We start from the raw sequence: 27,482 nt of genomic DNA, 5'->3' as shown, positions 1-27,482 counted from the left end.
AACAGTTCCGGCATTTTCTCGCCACCTGTTAGAAGTGCAATAAGTGGTCGTCAAACCAGATCAGCTTATAAACTGAACACTCCTCGCAGCAGAACTGATCGTTATCAGAATAGTGCCCTTCCTTTCATGATCCGCCTGCTTAATATGTATATGTAACACTGTCACTTTTTTTTAACCTAAGACTTATTTTAGTGTTACCAGTGTCCGTCTGTTTTGTTATCTGCTACGATATTTATTTGCACTTGAAACGTTGTTGACAATATTTTATATACATTTTATGTAATGGTTTATTTCTATTTTAATCGCTTAATATGACGTTTTATACTAATAATGTGATGCCCCAATGTCAATTCAGCCTCTGGCTGCTATTTTTGGGACAGTGTTGTTGTGTTTTAATGCAAATAAACCATTGATACTACTCACATTGAATTGACTTGATATCTACAGAGCTCTATAGAAAACTGAACCCGTGACGCCAACCAAAGAATTGACTTGTTAGGGCGCAGAGCTCTCCGTGTTGTCGGAGTTGTGTTGTCGTGCGCAGAGTTGCGTGACGAAGTCTTTATTTGTGACACAGTACTGGCTGTATCGCCTACTACTCACATTGAATTAACTTGATATCTCCAGAGCTATATACAAAACTGAAACGTGACGCCAACCAACGAATTGACTTGTTAGGGCGCAGAGCTAGCTCTCCGTGTTGTCGTGCGCAGAGTTGCGTGACGAAGTCTTTATTTGTGACACAGTACTGGCTGTATATCGCCTACTACTCACATTGAATTAACTTGATATCTACAGAGTTCTGTAGAAAACTGAACCGTGACGCCAACCAACGAATTGGCTTGTTTTTGGCGCAGAGCTCTGCGGGGGTATCGCGGAGGGCTGCACGAGCAACCTCCATGGAGGAGCTCTGCAGAGCTGAGGGCTGAACGAGCAACCTCCATGGAGGAGCTCTGCAGAGCTCCTCCATGGAGGTTGCTCGTGCAGCCCCTATTGTCATCTTTTTCCGCCACGTTTCGCGCGCCTACAATGACGTGGTTTTTCGGATAGCTTACATTAGAGGATATCAAAAATACATCATATTCCAGTGATTGTAGCAAGTAGAAGACGAAAAAGTTCTGCGTCATGCAGAGGCCACCCTTTCCCGACAACACATCTTGTTTGACCTGTTCTGGTGTAGGGGCTGCCCTGTCCTTTTCATCCGTAGAAAAGAGTGTTAGGTTTTGAAATGGTACGGAGTTGTGGTAGGAGCGGATGATGTCATCTAGAAGACCAAGCTTATCATCCCGGAGTCTTCTCTCTACATCTGCGATCCTAAGATCTACAGCCAAGAATTTCAGTGCATCCTCTGGAGTAAGCATGGTCTGAAATCATGATTACAAACCCAACGTTATTTCGCTTTCAATCAAAGGGTATTACTAACTAGACAGGTAACATTTGAAGATCCATAACATTTGCAAAGCAAATGGGTAAATTTTTACCTGCACACGGTCTAGCCCAACAAATTGCTATGTCACTGTTGTTACTCAAACACATCACATCATATATAAATGGTATTGGCACTGCCAGAGAAAGGCAGGGTGTCTGCTACAACAGCATGGTTACAGACGTCTTGTCAATAAAACGTTAATTTACAAACATGTAAACATCATTTGCACATAGATTTGGTAACATGCGGCTTCTTTGTAAATAATCACTCACTTTCCCTCCTCCTGACTTCCACCAAAGGACGCTATAAGCGACTCTGGCGTTTTATGGGTCTTCTCGACAAAATTGAGGAAGTGTGGGACCAGACTTAGACTGAAGTCGTTTAACCTTTGAACTTTCACCATGTACTCAATCCAAACCCCAAGGAGCTTGATACTTTACTAATTTTTTTCTCAAAGCGGTTCTGAAAATTCTCAAGAAAGAAAGATTGAAAGAAACGATAGTCAAAAGAATCCAAAGTTCAGTTTTGTTAAGGAAGTTTTTGGCCTTTTGACCTGTGACCCTTGTGACCCGTAAAAACATGGCTGCCAGTGAAGTTGTTTTTGTTGTGTTGGCTTTGTTTGTGAGTGTTCCTGTCAAAAGTGTCGTAGATGAAGAACTCAACAGGTTTCTCGGAGACAAAGAGGGATATCTCCGTGCCTTGGAGCAGGATGTTTTGGTTGGATATCAGCGTCATTGCGGAACACAGTGTAGCTTTCACAGGTGTGTTGGGAGGGGGGCGGCGTGAACAACTGATACTAAAGATATAGATGTGCCTTACGTTTCTGTGTCCATCAGACACTCTCCTCAGAGGTTCTGACTGCTTCTTGTTGCTATATGTAGACAAAGTAGCAATAGAAAAAAAATTCCAAATATTTTCAAAGGTTTAATCTGTATCCCCCTCGTTGACTCATCATCATGCCTTCAAGTACCAGATAGAGTTACCAACCATGGATTGAGGTGTTTAAGAATGTATTCTTTTCTAGAACTATCGCAGAGTAGAAATCGCTGTCATCAAGTACAGTAGGGGCTTTATTATTAGATGGCTTTAAACAATGTGTAAGAGTTAGATGTTCAAGGGTTAAGCCGTGTGCCTGCGAAGATGGTGTGTTACGCTGAAGGGCGGTTATACCGGCTATACAGATACTATATGTAGTACAGGTCATGACTAGTGGAGTTTGCTTTCATTTAAGTGCAATTGCTATATCCTTTTCCTTGTCTATTCATGACCTGTACGTAGCATGTTAGAGCACAAAATTAATGTACAATAGAGGTCTTTCATTCATTATCCAGACCCCTTTCGAAGCTTTCTTGATCCAGTGTGTATTACCAGCCCAAAAGCACAGGCCTATAGCCAGTCAATAGCTAAAATTCTCATTGGCAGTTCTCATTTGCAGGCTTACTCAGTTACTGTCAACATTGAAAAAAATATATATATTATATATAATATCTGACAGGCTAAGCCAGTTACTCATTCTATAATCTATTATAATCATAAGGCTGCTTTGAGTCATTTATGAGTCAAGTCGATGTGGGGTCGTGTGGCGCAGTCGGTAGCGCAGTCGGTAGCGCGTTCGGCTCACACCCCAGGGGTCGCGGGTTCGAACCCTGCCCATGTCACCGATCTTGTGCCCCTGGGAAAGGCACTTTACACGACTTTCCTCACTTCACTCAGGTGGAAATGAGTACCTAGCTTCGGTTAGGGACATCCCTTGGATAGGACGTTAAATGGAGGTCCTGTGTTTGGGAGAGCCACAACCCCCGCACGTTAAAAAACCCACCGCACTTATCGAAAAGAGTAGAGGATCTTCTCGGTGTGAGTGGTTCAAACCTTACAGTCCGGTATTACGCAGCTTGTACATGTACGCACATGTACAAAACTGGTGTGTTACGTCTAAAGGCGGTTTACCGGTTATGCGGAAGAAACAGAAACAAGAATTTAACAGATATATTAGACTGTGCAGTTATGTTTACTAGTGCTGCATTAATCTTATGTGTATCATATCAGTCTTAACAATATCAGTGCTATATGTAATTATGAGTCTGCGAAAATACAATATAATATATAGTATCCTTTAAATTTAATCTCACATATTAACAGCACTAAGGATAATTGTGTTAGGACAAAACATAATGATATTAGTTCAGAACAGTGTGCAATTTTAACCAGACAGTCTGTGTGATTTCTCTTCTATGAACTCACATGAAAAAAAAAAAAAAAACCTTTACAGGAACATCTATGCCTGCTCCTCCCCTGAGCTGGAGGAAGAATCAGTGTGTTCACAGGAGTACGGGGCCTCCATTTTCACAGGTACTGGATGTGCCACTTGTACAAACAGGTCAGTAATGTTTGAACATTATCCAAGTATCCAGGTAGTATTTGTGTAGAGTATGCACTAGCCTAGGGAAAAAAAAAAGTTTTTTTCAGATAGCTATAGTTATAAAAAATAGAGTCAGTGTAAGTAGTAATATTATGTGGAAAGTTTAAACTGTAATTTCTAACATAAAAGAATCAGACTTACCCAAATTTTCAACTCAAGTCTTTGTTAAGGAACTGTACATTTGAAATATATACAATTAAGTACTGTATTTCACCTGGTGTACTCAATAAAAATTTGCGTGGAATTGAGTAAACTGAGTCATCATGGCTTTGAATACAGCCCACAGCAAGAACTTGATGGTACATAATTTTTTATACAAGAATGTTAAGAACAGTGTTTCATTAAGACAACATCGCAACAAACAAACATACAAACAAACAAACAAATCTATTTGGGGCTATCACAGAATTGTCTTGGCCTAATTTTTAACATGGGAACCAACAAATCAACTTTGTGTGGCCTTTAATGCAATGCAGTTTTAACTATGCTTCCATTTTGTAGGAAGTTGAGTGTATCTGGATCTTACATTCGGACCCCCAGCAGAGAAGCCACCTGCACAGATGAAGTCAACAGGGACATCTGTCTGTCACAAGGTGAGTTTAGGACATTTTTTTTTATATGCTCAAACCATATCGTGTGATAGGGCCACACCAATTTAATTTCTTGATTAACGGATTTTTGTAGAAAAATAATGGAGCGGGCGGGCGAAAAAAAAAAAAAATAAAAACAGGTCTAGGCATCGTATTATGGCCCAAAATGGTACGATAGGAGCCATGAAGTCAACACACCAGGCTGGTTCAAAATTTAAACAATGAATTTTGAACTTTTAATGATACCATTGCACTGAAAGATGGAATAACTGTAACAACTAGGATGAAAAGGTCTGTTTTCAACTGTTCAGGGCAAAATATGAGCATTTTGCAGTTGATTCTGGATTTTTATTTTTATTTGCAAATCAGAAAAAAATGAAGCGGCGAATCCGTTAACCAAGAAATTAAATTGGTGTGGCCTAGGCTTAAAATAAATTTCTTACAAATAGCTAGACATGATGAGGTGCAGCATAGAATTATATGAACTAATATTAACAATCATATGCATGTTAACAACATGATTTAATTTAAGTTCGCAAGGCAGTTTAATTGGCTTGTTGACTTGAATCTAGTAGATGTTCCAGTTTCAAATTGGAAAGGCATCTTACACCATGCAGGTCCTATTTCCTCTCTCTATCCAGTTTATTATTATTATTATTTTTTTTATTTCGTAGAAAAAAATCCTTTTGGAGTAGCCTTTATAGCTAGAAAGCTAGAAAGAGTTAAAGAGTAGAAATTGGCCAAAAAGAAATAAGATAGCATTTATTGCCACAGGACTTGTTGCACTGAAGGACTACATTTGCCACCCCTGTCTAACAATATTTCAGAATCTACATTTAGTACTATTTCCAGCTGATGTTGAAGCCTCTTTTAGACAAATTATAGACAATTGCTATGTATAGAATATATCTTTTTTAGAAGGTTAGGGGCATGCTCTCAGATGATGGGGGATATGCATATGCCAAAGAGCCACAATCTCTATGTCTAAAATATAAAGTACATGTATCCATAAGAATAGGGATACATCACTGTATAAATTACATATGGTTTGTTTTTTTAACAGAACCGGTGTGTTATGTTTTAAGGTTGTTTACAAAACAAAGAAACAAACTGTTTTGACCTAGTATGCCCTAGGTCATGCTAGAACATGACCCAGTAATATGACAAAGATATTCAACCAAGTAATAACGTAACCCCCAAATGTTTTTCAGAAGTCTAAATTTTTTTCATGTCAATTTTTTTTCAATAGGACTAGACGCTTCATTCTTGGATAACTGGTTTAAGGATGAAAGGGAACCAGGAGTTAAATGGCAGTTTTTTGCCTCTCAGACTGGCATGTACCGGTGAGTTAGGAATGAATAAATGGATGAAACTGTATGTGGAGGAGTAATGGATGAATGAATGAATGAATGAATGAATGAATGAATGAATGAATGAATGAATGAATGAATGAATGAATGAATGAATGAATGAATGAATGAATGAATGAATGAATGAATGAATGAATGAATGAACTAGAGGTTTGAGATCTCATGTCTTCGTCAGTGGTACATCGTTCTAGAGAAATGAACATGCGTATTCTTTACTCTTTTTAATAATCAATTTGGTCTAAAGAACAAAAGAATCTCTGTACTCTTTTTATGGTACAGAACACCCTGAAACGGTTTGCCGCAGATGCATCGTCACCCGTGTTACGCACCCCCCCCCCCCCAGAGTTAAAGCTACATCCGCAGTCCCCACAATGCGGCGAGACAATTTCATAGTCCTTCTGACAAAGACAATGAATGAATGAAAATATCTATTGACATTTTTGCCCCACTGGGCTAAGCACACGTTACAACACAAACCCATATACTATGTAGCTATGTATTGAATCAGCAACACCTAATTTCAGAGCAATGTAAACCAGTAACACCTAGCTCTAGTGCACAGTAAACTAGTAACACATACATGTGGATTCAGGGCAAAGTGAACACCTAAAAGTTATGCGACATGCATGACATATATATATGTGTCAATTTGTATAATACATGTACATGTAGGTGTTACTGATTCCATGTGCACTAAATCTAGGTGTTACTGTGCACTGACACAGTGAATATACACATGTAAATGTTACTGGTTCACTGTGCACTGAAGCTTGATGTAAGTGATTTACATTGCTCTGAAATTATAGTAGGTGTTACTGATTCCATGTGCACTAAATCTAGGTGTCACTATGCACTGACACCATGTATGGGTTAACAAGGGTTACGACTCCTATATAGCGGTGACTTGTTTTCTACAGAATGTTTCCGGGTGTAGCCCAGGAGCGTTGCCATGACTATGACCCCCGTTTGAGGGCGTGGTATGTGTCGGCGACTACGGGACCCAAAGACGTGGTGATTGTGATTGACAGTAGTGACTCCATGGCCCTCCGCCCCTGGTCCAGCCCCTTAACACTCATGGAGTTAACTAAGGAGGCTGTAAACTCTGTTCTGTGGACGCTCACACACTTAGGTGGGTTAATTCTGCCTTCTATGTGTTCTCTGCCTTATGTGTTAGTTAAATGCTGATAAAAGATTATATGGTTTACAATTTTTTTCTTTGAATGATGTCTCTTTGAAATCTGTTTTACTTAAAATATACTAGCATTTTACAGTTCATGTCCTGAATTATATCAGATATTTTTATTCTATGGCATTGTATAGCAACTGTTTTTGTTGATTTTAATAAATCCATAAGCAAGAAATTAAATTCAAATAAAATTATTGTTCATTAGAATTAAAAGGTTTTATTTTAAATTCTATATTATATTTCATGCATGTGTACAGGGACTCTAGATCTTGAACAAAAGATGATCACATCACATTAATTTCAATTAAAAAATAAATCTGTTTTCCATAGATTATGTTGCAGTTGTTTCGTTTGCAACACTTGCGCATCAACTGACCATCCAGAACAAGAACACTTTGGTCCAGGCCACCCATGACAACATCCAGGCTCTAACGGTCAGTACCATATAAAATAAATAAATAATAAATTTTACAGCTCTCAGTGGCCAATATGAGATGTTGTCACATCGGCGCACCAAATCCGTAAGGTGTTTTTGGCACCCAGACAGACAGATTAGCCTAAGAGGCTCGGTGGGCGTCACTCCACCGTATAGGTGGGGAAGTCGTGTAAAGTGCCTTTCCCAAGGGCACAACGTCGGGCCACGGTATCAAGCCCGGGACCTCTCAGTTCCAAGTCCAACGCTCTAACCGTTGCGCCACCGACGCCACCTTACAGTACCATATGCTCTTATGCTTAGCTTAATAGATCAAAAACCTGTTCCCCACAATTAGCAGATCAAGCAATTGGAGAATGGCAGTTAGGTGTCCACTAATTAGAGAATAACAGTTGGTTATTTACCCAAAAGACAATGGCAAAATATATTAATATAGCTGTTCAGCAAATAAGAGAATGACGTAGCTGTTCAACCAATAAGAGAATGGCAGTTAGCTGTTTAATTAACTAAGAATACATTTGGTTCAACCAATAATATATGGCAACTAGCAGTTCAGCCAGAAGAGAATGGCTCTTTAACCAATAATAGGATGGCAAATATTGTTGTTCCTTCGAATGGCAATTAACAGTTAAGCGAAAAAGAGAATGGGAATTATCAGTGAAAGCTATGAGATTAGCTGTCAAACATTTGCATTTTGTATTTTCTTCTAAGAGTTTATTGGGATTGTTCTCTTGTTAGCTTGCTACTTTTAAGTTAAGGTCACCATTTTAATTTCTTTGTACCTCTACGTAGTAGACCCTTATGGAATGTTCATGAAGTGAGGGCAAGAAATATCAATAGAGAATAGACAGCCAAGTTACCAAATCCTCTTATAGGAATTTGAAATGCTCAATTCTGAATTTTTCTCAAATTTACCTGCATATGACAGTACTGTATACTAGTGTATACATTAAAACAAAATCAGTGAAACAAAGATGTTTTTGTTTTAAGTGTTTTTGTTTGTTCATTCATTTTTATAATCTTTAATTTAATACTCATTTTATTAAAATAAATCTTCCTTAAGTTTATTGATTCATAATCCTCTTTTTGTATAAGAAATTAATGACAATACATGTAAAACACTATGGAACTGAAGTAACTTTTTTTAACTCTATTGGCAGCAAGAAGTGAAGAAAGTAGAACCAAATGGACACACCAACTTTGAAGCAGCTTTCAGGACAGCCTTTGACATCCTGCGGAGGTCAGAGGTCATTTCCAGGACAGCAGGGTGTAACAAGATGGTGTTATTCATGACGGATGGAGAACCAACCAGAGGAGAGAGGGAGCCTGAACAACTCACTCAGATTATAAGATCCTTAAACCAAAGGTTTGTTGGCTTGTATACAATGCAATGCACTGTACTGTAATCTGGATTAACTGCAGTACTGCTAACTAATGCAAGGTGTCGTTGCTGGATGGGCCATTAGCGTGCAACTCCTATGCAGAGCAAGTCTGCCTTTTTAATGGTTTTCAAGCAAGTGTGACTGTAGAGATCTGGCTCATTTTGTGGGTGGTTGAGTGGTGGGTTTGTGTATCTATTTGCAGTCAAGGCGTCTAAATAGCACATTGTTCAGGAAAAAGTTCATAGGCAGAATATTTCTAGTTATAGGGTCAGACACAGGAAATGGGGTTAATGTAAAGTTCTCAAAAATTGGCAATAAATTGTTACAATAATATTGTATATACCGATTTGAAGGAATATGTCACATTTGTCTGCAAATGATAACTTTCCATGGTTATTTCTTTATTTTTCTCTACTTAACTTTTTGTTACAGTAAGATATTTGAGCATAAGTAAGCAATTAGAATATCTTTCATTACTATACACTGTCAGTTGTTTCATAGCTAGATGTATATTTTTTTCACCAACAGGGAGGATGGCTCGAAAGTGGCTTCAATATTTACATATTCAGTGGGAGGACTGGCAGACACTACCATCACCAAGATGATAGCATGCAAGTATGCTCCCTGTCTATTAATTAAGTTTTAATATAACTTTAGGATGCATTTGTTTGGTCTTTGTTTTTGAGTGCATTTAATATTGACTTACATTTACATTATACTGTAATAGACAGCATAAACAAGTTAGATATTAGGTTTAACTTAAAAATTGAAATTCTCCTTTTAAATGGCTAAAAGCTACATGAAGGAAAACCAGTTTGTTCAGATTTTACACAGTTGAATGGTTATTTTTCAATCAAAAGCCTTGTGAACTGTGTATTGCATTTCAAAACTGTTCGCCCATATAATATATAGAGCAGCAGTACTGGCAGAGCAGTTCAGTCAGTACTATGACATATACTTCAAATTGTATGAAGCAGCTGCAAAATGAGCAAAAATGTAAATTGTAAAGTACTAAAAAGTCTATTATTTGCCATACTTTGTGTGTTTTAAGTAATTTGTATAAACTTTATGACATGTACATTGTAGGTTTTATAATAAAGGCAACTTTTTTTGCCAAACGTTTTTTCTATTCACATGATTGCATAAGTTTTTGGGTTCCCAGTGGATCTCATCCACATAAATCAACAAGGTCATATGCAATTGAAATTTATTTCTAAGAGAAATTTACTTTAAATTTACAATGCCTTTGCTTTATGGTGAATATACCTGAATGTCCTCGATCCGTGCTGCATTATGTTCCAGTGAAGGTGGGGTGTGGTCTGAAGTAGAAACTGCTGGTAAAGCGTCCCTAGCGGAGCAGCTCAGTCAGTACTATGACTATTACAGCACACTGAGAGAGGGGCAGGGCCACGTCATATGGACAGAACCATACATGGATGCCTTTGGTGCAGGTAATTATAATAATACATGTAAATTACATATTTTCTGTCAACAAGAAATGCCTGTCTTTAGCTTGAATTTATACTCTAATTCATACAGAGAGTTTTCTTTTACATGCTGCCAGGTTAAAGACCATATAACACGAAAAAGTCTGTAGAATACAATATAAATGTGACAGACGTCATGCAGTATGGTTACTTAAAGTTAGTTTTAGAAATGATGACTGAGAAATTGACTTTTTACGGCCGTCCAAAAGTGCATTTTAGCAACACTCCGGCAGGATTTCCTGTCCCCCTCCTTTTGCAAAAGCACCTATGTTCTATTTTTGAATACACCAGTTTTATTTTAGTTTGCATATCCGTGCTTCTTTGTCAGCTCAGGAAAAAAAATGAAAGAAAACGTAGGGATGGAAATAGTCTGGTGCATCTTGTGCTGAATTTTTGGAAATGAGGCATTGAAATTTCAAATGTAACAGGAGAACCAAGCATATTTATTGCAAACATGTATGTTAGCCATTAGTAATACTAGTTATGTCAACTACAATCAGATAAGGTCGTATTTTGGTGTCATGAGCAAGTAAATGCCATTGATTGCAGCTCAAGTAAACAGTGTTTTTGTCCTCTCTATATATACCAGTCTTCAGAAGTGGCTGAAAAAAGGAGAAATTGGCCCAATAGACATTGTAAGGTGACTAAAGTGCTAAAACATCTATTTCAGGTGAAGTAGTTACAGCTGCAAAAGCTGTGTATAACACAAGCACAGTGCCACAAACATTTCTGGGTGTGGTAGGGATAGATGTGGCAACCTCTGCGGCACAAAAGGTATGTTGAACATATTAGTGTTATTCACTTTACATTCTGCCATACGAATAGACCTGTTTACCTTTTTACAGATCGAAAGAACTGTTACATCACGGGGGGAGGCGAGCATTTCAAGTAGAACACAGTTCTATAGAACCGGCTTTCCCTTGCAGTGTCCCCCCTGGCAGATAACCAATGTGAGTGACTTTAACTTCTGAAATTTCCTGACCTGCACCGGTACAAGGAGTCTAAAGCTTATTGATACTTCACGAAGGATGGCTGTCCCTTGTTTCCTTTTACCCAATCTCACCAGATACCGGAGTCAGGTATCTGGTGGAGGGCAGAATGCAGACCATTGCAGTAATCTGCCAGGGGGACCCTGCAAGGGAAAGCTGGTTCTAGAATGGCGTTCTATTTTAAATGCCCCCCCAGAAACAGTTCATTTGATCCGTGAAAGGTAAATTGGTCTATTGAATAAAGGACTTTCTTAATTGTACAACACCATATAATTTGGTATCATTAGTAAGCTTACAGGTTCAATTTTGCTAATAGTATATATGTGTGACAAGACAGGTGCAGATTACCAGCTAAAAAATATTCTTGGTTTTCAGTATACTACAAGTAAACAGGACTTGTTGGATACACTGCGGAGTCGGTCCAGTTCCTGTCCAGACCTGAGAGAGAGCAGCCTGTGTGAACTGGAGCAGCTCAGACAGAAGGTTTATCAACAAGGGACTGTCAGGTCAGAACGGCTCAGGTCATGTGATTTGTGCTGAACTTTCTTCTGATTAAGGACCAAATGACACCAAAAAAAGTCTGTAAAATACATACAGATATCGGAAGTGTACATACAATATTGTCACTTTCAGACTGGACATGATTGGAACAAACTCAGAAGTTTGTTCCAATCATGATGACTGAGAAATTGAGCTTGTATGGCCTTCTAAAAGTGACATTTTGTAAACTCTCTAGCATGCTCCCCAATCACCCACTTCGGGCATCTTTATTTGCATCTCTCTCATTTTTTTTTGCATTGGGTGACATCAGCTCAGGAAAAAATACAGACATGCAAAAATAAAATGTAGAAATGCAAATCACCTGCCATGACTGGCTTGTGCTGGCTTGAATTGCAAGCTCTGATCAGGGTAACATTCTATGTATCAAGTTGTGATTTACCATTTCTTCTTTTATTTTCAGGTATGAGAACAACTCAGCCAAATGGTGTGATCTTTCTTCAGCTCAGGTGAGGACACTTTTCGCATTTGTCCACAGATTCTTATACTTATCTTACTAGCAGTATCAACTTGAATGTTTTATTTGTTGCTGTGATGTATAATTATGTATTATAAAGTACAAATCAGGATTTTAAGTTGCTTTTTTAAGAATTTATAGATGCCACTAGACCCTGATGGCTGCTCTGAGTTCACCTGTCTTCATTATTACACACTGATTAAAAGAAACAGTTACAACAGGAAAAAAAGGACTGTGACTTATAGGAATATGACATGATTTATCCTCCTGTACAATAAGTTGTTTAGGAAAAATTTTTATAGAACAGCCCCTGTGTTAATGGATTTTTATGTTACCATTGTCAAAGGAGTGCACATTCCCTGTCACTGAACCATGTGAAAACCAGTCCCAACTGTACAGGACCTGTATGAACCATACTGCAGTAAAAGTGGACTATGAGGTAAGGACAAAATACATACACCCAATGAAAGGCATAGAAGGCATCCAATGCAATTTTAGGACAGCAATGTTGGATTTCAAAGTCACCTTTCTAGTAATTTTCTAACGTAGAAGGTTAAATCCATCCTGTATTATACTCATATTTGTGAGGCAAACGTGCAATGTCACTTTTGAGTGGTGCAGGCAAAATTTCTCTGCTGCAGCAATTTTTTAATGTTACCTGCACCAGCGAGTTTCTGTTGAATATTATGTAAAATATGTCTTCTATAATATACGATGGCTGTTTTCTGACTATTACAGACCACCTCATGCTGTGGCAGATATGACCAACTTATAAGTGATTTGACGGAGGAGTTTGATAACCATTTGTGTGATCCTCCTAGCTTACACAACATGAAAGTGTCATGCTTGTTATATGCAGACGATCTAGTTCTTTTCTCAGAATCACAACAAGGTCTGCAAACCTCTTTAAGTAGATTAGAAGAGTATTGTAAATTATGGCAACTGAACGTAAATCTCAAGAAAACTAAGGTTATTGTCTTCACTAAAGGAGGTCGATTACCGAAAAATTGTCACTTCCTCTTTAATAATAATGTAGTCGAAATTGTAAATAACTATTGTTATCTGGGTATTGTTGTAAATTCAGCTGGCACTTTCAAAGCAAACAACAAATACTTACACAGCAAAGGCCTGAGAGCCCTCTTTGGAATTCATCAATCCATTTATCAAGCCGATGCTTCAATTTCTGTAAAGAACAAACTCTTTGATGCTTGCGTAAAACCGATTTTATTGTATGGGTCTGAAATATGGGGATCCTTCAAAAGTCCGAAATCATCCCCAATTGAAGCCGTGCACCTAAAATTCTGCAAACAGTCTTTAAATGTGCCAAAATCTTCTTGTAACCTTGCTGTGATGGCTGAATTAGGGAGATATCCCATGAGGTTAGAAGCGTCACTCAACTCCATTAAACACTACCTCAGAATACGCCAGAACGTGCCAGCTGACAGTCTCTCTACAGACGCCCTTTTGTGCCAATTTGATTTAGATGCGGTAGGTGCCAAATGCTGGGCTGCTGGTGTTCGTAAGACACTAGAGGAAAGCGGTTTTGCCTATGTTTGGCATTCGTCCTTGTCTTCTACCTTCAATTTGCCCCAAATTATATCTTCCATCAACCAACGTCTTAAGGACATGTATCTCCAATCTTTTATATCAGAAATGCGGAACAACAACAAATTACGGACATACAGATTATTAAAAAATACTTACCACGAGGAAAATTACCTGAAAATTACAAACATTCGACACAGAACAGCCTTCACAAAACTCCGGATAAGTTCACACAAACTCCACATAGAAAAAGGCAGACACAACCGCATTCCTCTAGAGCAAAGGATTTGCCAATTTTGCGATTTAAATAAGATTGAGGATGAGTATCATTTCGTAGTCAATTGTACGTTATATAGTAATTTGAGAGATTCCCTATATTCTTATATAATAGATAAGTTCCCCAGCTTTGCACATTTAAATGAATCAGAAAAATTCCTATTTCTTATGAAACTTGACAAACCATGTATCACTAATTCTATATGCTCGTACATCTATAACTGTGTCAAGAAGCGAGAAGAAGTCGAACAATGTAAATAGTAGATCACATTAGTATGTATAGTTTAAGTATCATTGCTGTATCCATTTCCTTGTCTATCCATGACCTGTACTTAGCTTGTTAGAGCACAAACGTACAATAAAGGTCTTTCATTCATTCATTCACAACAAGAATCAGCAGCAGCTTACATCTTCTCATTCTTCCAGTCACATTTGTTAGGAGTTTTCTTTATTCAAACATATTGCAACCATTATTATAGTACAACTCTCTACCGACAGTATCTATTTAAAAAAATTGTGCAATATATTTCCCTCAATTTTTTTTGCAGATCTAAAAAAATATGATCTTATAAAGTAACCTGGGAACAACATTGTATTGTGATCTGAATGCACCCGTTTTATACAAGATAGAGTCCATTCCGCGTCATCGAGTGGGTTGTTATTGTCATTATTTAGAAATGTTTTGAATTCTTTGTAATTGTTTGTCTAAGAAATTTCATAATTTGGAAATATTTTGAACATCTTGTCAATTTCTAAATAATTCCCTGGTTTTCTAAAACGTTTGAAATATTCCTGATGTGGAATATGACATTTCCAATAGTTTCTAAATATTTCTAACAGCACTCTACCATTTTTTACCATTATTTCGAATTATTTCTAACATTTTGTAAATAGGTCAGTGGGATGGGAAGGAAGTAATTCACACATCCCTGTGAAGTACAGGGTAGACTGCCTGGGTGTCAGGCATTGATGCCTTACACAAAAGAGCCACCAGTGTCCAGCAGTGAAATCTAAAAATATACAGAGGAATACAGAAGAGTAGGATTAGCACCTACTTTTATGGGGGCAATTACCCACATCTACCATTTTTCATTTGTTTGAAATAGTTCTAAATATTTCGAATAGTGAAAGAAACAAATGGGTAGTTCAAATTTATTCTAAATAAAGAGATCTTTGTACAGTCACTTTCAAAATGTTTCAGAAATATATAAATGAATTCAAATATATTCAAATTTTCATTTTCAAATTTTTGAAAAATTTAGAACTTTTGTTACTAGGGTATTCTTTTCTTCTAAATAATTCAAACGTATTAGAAACATGGAGAAAAAACCCACTCGGTGACGCGGAATCGACTCTATAGTCAAGTAAAATTTTATTACACAACAATTGTAACAGTTACAGTGTATGGCAGATAATAAGATTACTAGCTGGTTTGCGTCTATCAAACTGCTGCTGTTTTTCATTGCGGGTATTGTGATTGTTTTTGTTTGTGTGTGTGTTTTACATTGATATATTTATGTGCAGTCATTTATTCATAGTCTTTAAATTGATCAGTTTGACCAAGTACCTCTAAAATGATATAGTCTACATGAATATGTATAAAGTCTTTATAAATATGTATATTGTGTTGTTATACATTGTTTTATAATCCCTGTAAAAAGTATACTTGGATAAATAAAATGCCTATACTCAAAAAACATATACATTGAAAGTTAACTCAATTGAGAAACGTATCTGACTTTCTGCAAGTGCCATGAGATAATTAAAGGGGAAATCCAATACTTTTAGTTTTGGGGCCTTTCTACCCAAAATCCTATTTGTAAATGGTGATTTATTGGTTTGGGCCAACCCCGCACATATTTGCGGTTATATCTGACCCGCTCGATGTTCCCCGGCTAGCGCCCGATTGTCCGCTAGGCGGCGCAGCGACTGTAGATTTGACGTCCCGGGAACATTCTGCTACTACCGAAAACAATAATGGCGGGCGCGTCTGGGCCAGGATCGGCTGTGAGACCCTTCCGTTTTAAGCCACAGACAGACAGTAGTGGTGACTCTGACCCCGATCCAGGCGATGAGAACGTTTGGGATGGAGGTAGAAGTAGGTTGACTAGCGGGTTTCTACCGCTCCGTTGTCCGGGTTATGCCTCACCGCCGGTACCGCACAGGTGATACTATTTCCCAGGCTGATACAAGACGATGTCGCCAGGTCTCCGTCAGGGGCGGGGATGATGTAAATCATTGTGTAGCTGATAGGATTGGCCAGGCCTACGTTAGGGTGATTTGAAGTGAATCACTAATTTCAAGACAGTATCATTTGGACCGGCGCATGCCCCTACTCTTTATATTAAGGTGTTGCTGATTCTTTCAGGGCGTGTTTTTTTTTACTCTCCCCAAGCATAAGACCTTTATTTAACGTCCCATTTGAGAAGCTAGCTATATATGTGCTCATTTTTACCTGAATGAAGTGAGCAGAGTCATGTTAATTGCCTTTTGGGCGTTTAGGTGGATTCGAACCCAGAATCTATGGGTTAATCATTATTATTCCATAATACTAATGGAAAAAACAGCCTCAAAAGATCAAAATCATGAAATATAATAGACATATGACATTAAATGTGTTTGAAATTAAACGGTTTTTATTGTTCAAAACGCCACGACAAACAACTATTCTGTTATAAAAATCAACGCAAGTAGAAACATGCTAAAAATCCTAACATATCGAAAAAATATTAAAACCCCTCACTTGGAACTTTATTTGCCTATTCCTTGACCCAAAAATTAAAATATCAATATACAAATCCAAGCTTTTGAAATTGTAATATACTGTTTCAGATTTACGTGTATTCACTAGTCTCTTACAACTGTAGTATTTAAAACATCAAACATTGTTCAAGGCCAGTTTTTTTACAATTTGACAAATCGACACAAGTAGAAACCTGCTGAAAATCGTTAAATATCCGGTTGTTTAAAAGCCCAATTGTAACCTTTTCACTTCAAACCTTATTTACCTATTTCTTGCCCTGAAAATGCCAACTATTGATATAAACATTCTAGATTTTGGAATTATAATATACTGGTTTAAGCATTCGTCACAACTATAGTATTCGAAACATTACAAGCTTTCTTTGAACGGGATCTTAAACCCTGGGCATGACTCTTCAGCCACGTGGAATAGCTACAAGTTCGAAAGGCTGTGGGGCAAGAGTAATGCCCATGACTCCCACAGGTGATGGTCTTGTGGCGCCCTCTGGCAACTCGAGCTTGAAGTGCTGCAGGAGGTTGGTGAACAGCAGAAACAGTTGAACCTCGGCCAGCGGCCGTCCCATGCATGAACGTGGACCTGATACGAAAGAATGAAAAGAAAAAAAATGTTGAAAAATCTCTGAAGAGAAATATGTGTCAAAAAGGGTAAATGAGGTATACAGAAAGATATTGGGGCATTTAGGTGTATATAAGTATATAATGTTTTAGAGCTATGTACTGTTAGACATACCCAGCGAAAAGGGCATGAAATACTCGTTGTTCTTGAAGTTTCCTTCTTCATCGAGGAATCGCCCAGGGTCGAACCTCTCTGGTTCTGGGAAAAGATTTGGGTCGTGGTGAACTGACCACTGGCCGGCGAACACTATGGTGTCTTTCGGTATCACATATCTGTTAAGAAAAGATAAAGGTATTCGAGTGATAAACGGTGTAGTATAAAAACAAAAGTCAAACTACATATAGCATTTCTTCAAAGATCCTTAGCTTATTATTGATCCAATTTAAAGCTTTCATTTAGTAAAATAGATGCAGTAGGGTGTATCATTTAGAAGACAAATTCTTTAATTTTTGCGAAATCTAGTTCAAACTGGTCATAATTAAATGTGGATTTGAACTACTCAAATCATATTGATAATCGGATTGTTAATCTACCACTCGATTTAGTATTACATTAAAACATAGAAATTTTGTGTCCAGTAAATACTGCCAATTTTTATGGTCATTTACACTCACAAATTGTATTTATGGGTCTAAGACAAACATGTATTCTGTGATGTACCCGTAGAATTCTGTATCACGAGGCACAGCATGGGGCAGACCGATAGGCGACACGGCTCCATAACGTTGTATCTCGGCGACTGTAGCGGCGGTGTACGGCATCTGTGGCCGCTTGGCCATGGACGGTCGTTCGCCTCTGCCTAGAACCTGTTCAATCTCCTCGTGTACCTAAAAAGATAATTTCACTACTTATAATCGGCATCTTGAATGGGGTTTACATATAACATTATCATAATCCCTTTTTGTTCCTGGTTCCACAGTGCTTGGTTTTGCTTCTTTGTTTTACTTTGTTTTGTCCTCATAATTGCTGTAAGAACAAACATGGTATAAGGAATGAATTACTACATTTAATTTAGAATGTGGTCTAGACGTATTAAAAGATATGTACCCATTAAAAGATATGTACCCATTAAAAGATATGTACCCATGACTATTATCAGGAAAAAATGCAGTTTGTGATTATTAACTTTTTTATTATTCTTTGTCTACAAGCTCAATTGTGTTACCCATACATGTAGTTCTTTTAATTAAGGACAACTAAAAAAATCAAGTAATGCTTTAGTAGGGACTTGTGAATTGATCAGTAGACCATTAAATCTTACTATGTATATTATTATGTCGCTGTAAAGACTACGGGTGATATGAATGTTATTTATTGGCGTGTCAATCGTGTCATTGGCGAGCAAACTCTGGGTACCTTGTCCTGTACGCCTGGATTGAGAATCATCAACAGGCAGGCCCACCACATGGTGGTCGATACTGTCTCTGTACCAGCATTGAACAGGTCAAACACAGTCATCTCCAGCTGCTTCTCGGTGAAGGTGCTGTTATCGACGTTTGCCTGATTCTGCATCTCAAGCAGGAAGGAGTCGATGAAGTCACGGATGTTCTCCCGATTGAAGGTCTCTTCGTGCTCACGGACCTCATCTCGTACGTGCTGCAGCACCTTCTCCACACTTGCCATTGCCTATTGTTGAAGAGAAAAGTGAATAAATGCTCTTAATCGTTTGATAATCGCACATGGTACAACGTGCGGCAGAAAAACAACTGTTAAGGTAGTAAGAAACTAAACTGTCCTACATTCCTTACTACAAAATATTGTCGACAACAATATCTAAAATTACAATATACTAAGTGTGTACGCCTGATTTGTCGGTCTCACTTTTGGAATAAAGTATAAAAACTGACCTACTGTATGTAGGTAGAGCTAGATGTTGTACATGACAACATGACATGCAAACTATTGTTCTGTGTATCAGATAGAGTGTCTTAGTATTAGTAGTCTTTAAAGTATATCACTCTTTACTATAGGTATGACAGGTCATCACGATATGAAATTCATGTTTTGGTTAAAACGGCAGGTATCGCCTTCTAGACCCCTTTCACCAATTTTTTGGGGGGAGGGCCACTTGTAAATGTGCGTATGCACCTGTTTTGCCTTTGTGGAAAATCCAAATATACAAAGAAAGAAATAAACACAGCCGAAAAGCCAAAATCACCCAGGACAATAAACTTTATAGAAATGATACAGCCTGATAAGTACGATTAAACATTTGGTGAGAAATATTTTTTCAGGTGTTGAATATAGGTGAACACGGATTATCTATTGTACCAAATTATACAGATTATCTGTCATATAGAGATTGGAAAGTTTACCCTTAACTTATGTTCAAAAGAAATGTCAAATTAGCGAAATCATAAGACGCATACCACAGTGACACTTTTAGGGCTAATTAAGTTATACATTTAACATACTTGTAACGAAAAAAAAGGAATTTTACGTTAACAGAATCAGAAAAAGGGAACTTGAATTTCTCGGATAATTCTGTACCCTATGTCCTTGTTTTAGGAATCCTGGGACGTACGGGAAGACGTTCTCTGGCAGGAAGAACACACTTGTACGGAAGACAACATCAAGAGACCCCATGATGTTCTGAAACTTCGGGTTCGTGTAGTCCCACCTCTTGCCGAACACCATGGAGCACACGACGTTGGTGCTGGCTTGTTGTAGCATCCTTCTGATGTTAAAGGCCTTCCCTACATGTCATATTATTTAAAGGAAAGTGTATTATGGTTGTACATACACTACCACCCATATAGCACCATGTATATGTATGATTTCGGGACATTTCTTGCGCAACGTCTTACACATGCCCGTAGCCAGGATTTTTGGAGGGGGGGGGGGTTCTTACCGGTGCTTAAGGGAACAACGAGCCCCTAAGAGGGGGGTTGGGGGGCATACCCCCCCCCCCAGGAAAATTAAAAAAAAAAAACCTTCTGAAATGTCATTTCCTGTGTTTTGAGAGGATTTTAAAGAATCAGAGATAACTTTTTATTCAATGACGAAGTGAGGAGGGGTCTTCCGAGCCCCCCTACGAGCATGTTACACCGCAGCGAAACGGAGGTAACGATGCCACCGGTGCAGGGCAGAAAAAAGACAGGGGTCTATAACCTGATTTAAAATATCAAATTATTGAAAAAATATTGCGTGAAGACAAGGGTTAACATAATATTTAGGCGTGCTCAAATCTTACATAAATGTGCTCTGCCTTTATGATGGTCCTTCATCGCATACAGTGGGACATTAAAGCTACCGACTACCGCAGCCCTAATCTTCAAGTTACACTGTGAAATTTGCGATCAAAAGTTCCATTTGTTTGCCTTTTTCAGACCCCAAAGCGTAATAAGTAGCACTTATCTCAGCAACTTTTAAGCACCCTAAAAATTTTAAGCTTGCGTTTTGTCTTTAACAGTTCTGCCTTCATGGTAGCGGCCTCTTCCAGGATCCTGTCCTCAATACGACGGCTTCCGAACCCGAGGCTCGTCACGGCAAAACTGGCGTTGTTCCAACCAATGAGGACCAAGTTGTGCAAAGATGATACCTATTCAGAGAATATATATTCGTGTATGAAAATTTAAGAATGCATTAGAATAATAATTGCTATTTAAACAATAAGTAGGATATATTATTCTTTAAACAATAAAGAAAATCTATCTTATATTCTGCCAATAAACATATATTTTGGTGAATAGACTATACGTATACAATATAGAATATACATTCCTATCTTAAAACAACAAAAAAGACGTATTCCTATTCAAACAATAACAAAATATATATTCGTATATTTAAACATTACAGAAGATTATTTATTTCTAAACTATAAAGAAAATATCGTTTATCTAACCAATGCGTGACTTTGATTTACTAAAACAGCAACAAAGCGGACAAGCTAGTAATTAAACAACATACACCTCTTATTTTTGTATAGAGAGAACATACTGATATTTCTTACCCTTTTGCTCAAAGAGTTCGTTGACGATCCTGAGGTTTGTCGGTCGATTCCCGAACATGTCTGAGCGCCTCACATACGCCTCTTTGATTACATCGTAATCGTTGAGGCAAACAGTGTTCTTTTAAACGGTTCATGAAAAAAACATAATGTTTTACTTACTAATTTAAATTGATAGCCTAAACGTTTTAACAAAATGTAAATTATGTAGTTGGAAAGAAAACAAGCCCAAGAAGTTTAAAAGGCGTACAGCGTTAATCTCCTTTTTATATAATCAGGTGGAAGGAACTTTACTTCTATATAGATACTATGATAAATTAATATATATTGGTTGTTTCAACTTAGTCTTAGTTTTCTGGTTCCTTTTTGTATGTCAATGGAATTTCAAGTTAAAACATACTAATGGCGATAATGTTTTATCTACGTTTCTATAAGTTTCTCTCTTTTATGACCTAAAAATTTCAATTGATGGCAATATTTAAGAGAGAGGAACAGAACTTGCAAAGGTTTAAAAAAGCTTGTCTAGTGTAAAAAAAAAACATTTAGCCTTATTTAGCCCAAAACATGCAATTGTTTCGTATGACTATGAGCCTTATTTTGAGGTGAACATTGGAGATGAAAAGGCTTTTTTTTAACTTTTTTTACCAAGAGACAAAATATATACAAAATATACAAAATATACACACATACACAACATACAATGCATTAAACAGAGTTACAGATGGTGGGGTCGTGTGGCGCAGTCGTTAGCGCGTTCGGCTCACACCCCAGAGGTAGTGGGTTCGAACCCTGCCCATGTCACCGATCTTGTGCCCTTGGGAAAGGCACTTTACACGACTTTCCTCACTTCACTCAGGTAAAAATGAGTACCTAGCTTCGGTTAGGGACGTCCCTCGGATAGGACGTTAAATGGAGGTCCCGTGTTTGGGAGAGCCACACCCCATGCACGTTAAAGAACCCACCGCACTTATCGAAAAGAGTAGGGGACCTTCCCGGTGTGAGTGGCTCAAAACTTACAGTCCGGTCTTACGCAGCTTGTACATGTGCGCACATGTACAAAACTGGTGTGTTACGCCTGAAGGCGGTTTACCGGTTATGCGAAACAAACAAACAGATGTCGAAAGGACATCTCGGTTACAAAGTAGGTTGTGTTGAATGCTATCATTATCTTTAAATTCCATCCAGGATTTATAAATGACAAATTTAGCTACAGTGATCGCCAGAGTGCTATTTGTATCGAAGACTTCCAAATTTTGATCCACTCCAAAAAATATTGACAATTTGTTTATCTTAATTCTAGTGCCATGGTGATTCAATCTATTTTCAACTTTTTCCCAGTAGTTACCCAGCCTTTTGCAATTTACAAACATATGCATGTAGGTTTCCTTAATTAACATTACATAGTGAGCACATTGGAGATAAAAAGGCTGCTCACCAGGGTCCCGATCTTAAAAAAGACGATTGCTCCATATTTCTTACGCCACTTGCTGAGTGTAAGGTGAATATTTCCCTGCAAGAAAAAGCCCCAAAGCATGTCAAAACACGAGCTAGCATGTAATAAAAATTACGGAGATGAATACTTAAACAAAATATACGCATTGTATTGTATTTGAAACTGATATGCCAAGTCAAGTAATGGGTTTGATAGTGGCCGAAAGGGAATTCATTTGAACGCTCGATAAACTGATGCAAGTCTGTTTCAACGTTAAGACAACAGACCCTAAGTGTTTATAATTAAATGTTTTTCATGCTTGCCAAGAATTTAAATGTGCCTTTTTGTTACATCAAACAATCGTCGTTACATACATAAAGTAATAAATGTTTACATTAAATAAGTGATTTTTTTCCAATATCCCAAAATCTCCTATTTTTATATTTTCCGACGACTAGGAATAATATCAACTAGAAATAATATCAAGTGTTTAAGGAGTTTTTTAATCCTGAATTTTAAGTATAGTTTTTTGTTTACATAATGTAAAGAAACGGCATTTTGTTTTACAATATACGCAATGACTTACCCATAATTAAAATTGCAACCTTTTTTTAAAAATCACTTTGCAAATCACGGACACTTTTCAGCCTAGATTTGACCACCGTCAGTAGCGCCAGCTGCACATGAACGTCACATTTTGCCGGGTACATTTAGCTTAAAATGAATATCAAAATGATTTCAAGCATTCTCTCATGCGTGCGATCGTAGAAGTCTTACCTTAGACAGCGTTATCAGATTTCCGACAATAGGCCAGCCCCAGGGCCCGGGTGGCAGATTGCTAGGTCGTGTGACGTGGACATACGTCATCAGCAGCACTGCAAGCACCACCAGTAGTGTGGGGAGGATGAAAAAGGCCTCGATATCCTCGGTGAAGTACATTGTGGTCTTCTTGTGTCACTGTTCTCGTCAACTGTTGAACTAGATATTGAAAAATAATCACATAACTATCTCCTTTTATAGTTTTAGCTTTAGTTCCTTAATCCTAGGTTTGTTCTTAAGAGCGACGTGCATTAAAAATATTTTTACTTTACGTCCATAAAGGTTAGACATTAAGGTAATAAGATACGAAAAAAATAGTAACTCAAGCGACTGGATATGATTATGGAAACGGTTAGACGTTTCAAGTGGCATCCATTACCTTCCGTCATTGATTCTAAGAGACCAGAATTAGAAGAGCATTATAGGTTTATGAGCACGAACTATAGACTCTGAGGCTATAGAAGAAATAACAGGGGGGGGGGAGTACGGGTAAAAATCTCGGGCACTTGTTTTGGCGCTCCCGGCCCCAAGGACAGACACATTATTAAGCTCTTTGTTCTAAAATAACTTGAGCTTCGAATTCTTTCAATAATTTGCATCATCCTTGTATTCACTTGTCTAACTTCTGTTCCCTTATGGACTTTCAAAAATTTGTCTTCACTTATTTGCATATCGATAGTTCGTGCTTATAAACCTGCATTCTCCTCTACCTTTGTTCTCTTAGAGTCACTGGCGAAAGGTAGTGGATACTACCTGAGACATCTGATCTTGAGTAACTGCTTTTTGGCGGATTTTACTTCAGTTGGGCATGCCAACAGTCTACGTTTGATCACTCCTAATGTGTTGAGCCTTGATATGTCCTAGAGCTACGAGACTGAGTAACACAATAATTGAATGGGCGAGTTGTTCAAACTTACCTGGTATATAGTCTGCAGACTAACCGCACAGCTAGCCTCAGATGTAATAAAATGTACAATGGCTGTGTGTTGACCACTCTCTCAGAGATAGATCGCAGTTGTAAATTATGCATAAGACTGACCCTTAGTTTGACCTCCGGAACGATATATTCAAATCATCAAGGGGAATGAAATGTTGGAATTTTTTTATCCCTTTTCTAGAATTTAGAAAACACAATACAGTACTTTCTACAAAGTCAAATGCAGGACTGTAGTAGAAGAAGTAGATTTTTGTAGCTCACAAAGTGGCCAAAAGGCAAAGTTTACTCTTTAGGATTTTAAAAAAAGGTTCCCTTACCATTTATTCTCTGGTATAGTCCCACGGGCGGACTATTTACGGACTTCTGCAGAATGTTGTCCTACAGGTTGTGACCTCAATTACACTGAGGGTCTAGCCCTAGGCACACTGCCTGTTAAATTGTCTTGGCTTCTCCGAACAAAATCTTTGCAGCCTGTTCGAACAGATATTATACTGAGTCTAACGCCTATCTGAAGTCTAAAAACAAGAAAATCCTCCTATGTCTCGCTTACAAGCATCTCGGAACCTCAATGTGGGACGTCCAACAAGCCTGGTTCGTGTTGCCAACTGTCCATACAGAATGTCTTTTGGCAACGTAACCTGCCGTATTGCATGCGTCGAACATGTCCCAATCAGCGGACTGCATATACAATACAATATATAGGTGGTATGTCACGTGCAACTCATATGTGTATGGACCCAGGGTGAAAGAGACAAAGTCATTAAGGAGATGAAGAGGCAGTTTGGGCTAACTTGATCCATTACCGAGAATATATTGTTATAGTCTTCATTTCAGCTTTAACTTCAACTCTGATCCGGCGGAAGCATTTTTATGAAGAATCCTTCCAAACGGGGTACAAACGGACGCCGGCGTGTTTTAAACAGATACAGCTATTTGGTGATTTGTGTATTTATATTGTTTCATCAAACTATGAGGGGCATATTGGTATAATAGTAAAGTTAAGATAGCTTATGATTCTTAAGTTATTTCTTAACCCTCAAACAGCCGAACGGGTCCATTTGGACGCCAGACGTATATTTTGATGTGCTATTTGAAATTTTTTTTTATTCTAACAAAATTCCTTCCGTGACTTTGTCAGTAAATCTCTTCTACAAGTTCTCCTAAATTTTTTTGGAGATCGGCATAAATTTGTAAAAATAACAACGGAAGTCTGATGTAAGACCGTCTGGGGTCCAAACGGACCTCAGCCATGTATTTGCACTTTCCTACACACAAAATTGTTCGGATGTCCTCAATATGTCTTCAAGGAAGCATTATTGCTTTGATATTATGCAGTTTGCCAAGTAACCTCGACCTCAGGAATTATTTCATCAGGTTTTAAGAGGTTTGACAATTTGACAATCATATGAGGTCAAAGGTCAACCCCATGTTCATGCCTGCAGGCCTCATCCTATTTTTGCATAGATTATAATAATGAGCTGGAATTTGTAAACACTTAATCATGCCAAAATAAACGTCTTAATATATTTAACCAATATATGTGCAAAGGTCACTGAAAGGATGCAAGAAGGAATATAAAATTGAAAGAAACCAAATAGGGTCCATTTGGACCCCGTTCGGGCATTAACGTCACAAAAAAAGTTCGGATGTTTGAGGGTTAAACAAAGAAAAAGTGGTATTCTTTATTACAAATACTGGCCGTTAGCGTTATTTTTTTTTATTTTGTCTTAAATATATAGTTTTCTTATTTTACTACAAAATATAGTATTCCGGTAACTGTACTAATGCTGATAGCAAATATATATTATAACTGTACTAATGCTGATAGCAAATATATATTATTAAAATGTTAAAAATTGTTTAACATTTTTTAAAATATATAGAATATATACGAGAAATAAGGAATTAAGATTTGATTATTCATATGATGATAATGGGAGAGTGTGAGCAAGTGATGATGCATATATGCCTAAATCATCTTCCCCTACACTAAGACATATAATACTAGACTAAGTGTAACTCGTATCAAATCTCGTTAAAATACCTTTACTGTTGGCTCTTACAGTGATTTTTATACTACTATAGTTTCATTTATCTAACAGAAATGATTTGACATATTTTGATGGGAACAATAAGTCCTCATTATCATAATTTATGTATCATTAAGAAAACCTACAATAAGCAGAAATGACACTTCTTCCAAAAAAGATGGATTTTTATTTCATCATAAAGCACTACATTGTTCCTGTGATCAAACTGACAAGGGATAAATGTTATCAAAGACGTTTAGAGTTTCAAAAGATCTTTATATTTATAATGGCTATAACCAGAAATTTTGCTGGGGTCCCCACTATTTATAATGGCTATAACTAGAAATTTTGCTGGGGTCCCCACTAACCACACCATAACTTTCGAATATATCTTTGTAACCCAATCCGGGGAAAATTAAAACATATTTGTTAAATATGTATACAAACATGTATATATATAAATATACATGTATATAAACAAACTCATAGAGGGAGGTTTTTTTATCAAATGAAAAAAAAATTAAAATGCGACTTAAAAATATACGCCTGGGGTAAGAAGTCAATCAATCAATTGTCGGCGAACTTCAAGGTAGAAGTCTGAAGTTGCATGAGGTTTAAAGGTTTATGGCCTGTACATAGAAATCATTTGCGTTATTCTTTACGACTTTGTTTAGTCACACGTCTTTCTAATCGATTAAATAAGTACACGTTTATTTTAAATTATGTTAATGAAAACACTTCAATACAATCATGCGAACTACGCCAAAATGCTGAAATCTTCCCAACGTACATTTCTGTTTCAATTCTTCAGA

The 27,482-nt window shown here is 37.6% G+C and overlaps 2 protein-coding genes and 1 pseudogene across 2 annotated transcripts in view; 1 reads left to right on the top strand and 2 right to left on the bottom strand.

Annotated features, from left to right (window-relative positions):
• LOC109463853 overlaps window positions 1-1,378 on the bottom strand; it is a 6,845-nt gene extending 5,467 nt beyond the window's left edge. Inside the window, exon 1 of the mRNA XM_019760730.1 lies at window positions 995-1,378. Coding sequence (XP_019616289.1) covers window positions 995-1,361 — 367 coding nt within the window. The 5' untranslated portion in view covers window positions 1,362-1,378. The remainder of the gene's footprint in view (window positions 1-994) is intronic.
• A 625-nt stretch (window positions 1,379-2,003) lies between these two features.
• LOC109463725 (voltage-dependent calcium channel subunit alpha-2/delta-4-like) lies at window positions 2,004-13,432 on the top strand. Its single transcript, XM_019760574.1, has 15 exons — window positions 2,004-2,190; window positions 3,699-3,806; window positions 4,350-4,441; window positions 5,688-5,781; window positions 6,726-6,937; window positions 7,325-7,428; window positions 8,588-8,793; window positions 9,338-9,424; window positions 10,112-10,260; window positions 10,967-11,070; window positions 11,661-11,791; window positions 12,247-12,292; window positions 12,647-12,739; window positions 13,039-13,137; window positions 13,385-13,432. The coding sequence occupies exons 1-15, from the start codon at window positions 2,009-2,011 to the stop codon at window positions 13,430-13,432; spliced, it is 1,755 nt and encodes a 584-aa protein (XP_019616133.1). The 5' UTR covers window positions 2,004-2,008.
• Window positions 13,433-16,776: 3,344 nt separating this feature from the next.
• Window positions 16,777-24,721, bottom strand: LOC109463846 (annotated as a pseudogene).
• Window positions 24,722-27,482: the final 2,761 nt, after the last annotated feature.

Source organism: Branchiostoma belcheri, unplaced genomic scaffold, assembly GCF_001625305.1.
Source record: "Branchiostoma belcheri isolate BF01 breed outbred unplaced genomic scaffold, Haploidv18h27 scaffold13, whole genome shotgun sequence".
NCBI classification, from domain to species: domain Eukaryota; kingdom Metazoa; phylum Chordata; class Leptocardii; order Amphioxiformes; family Branchiostomatidae; genus Branchiostoma; species Branchiostoma belcheri.
Note: the sequence above shows the minus strand (reverse complement) of the source record. Positions and strands in the feature narration are given on the sequence as shown.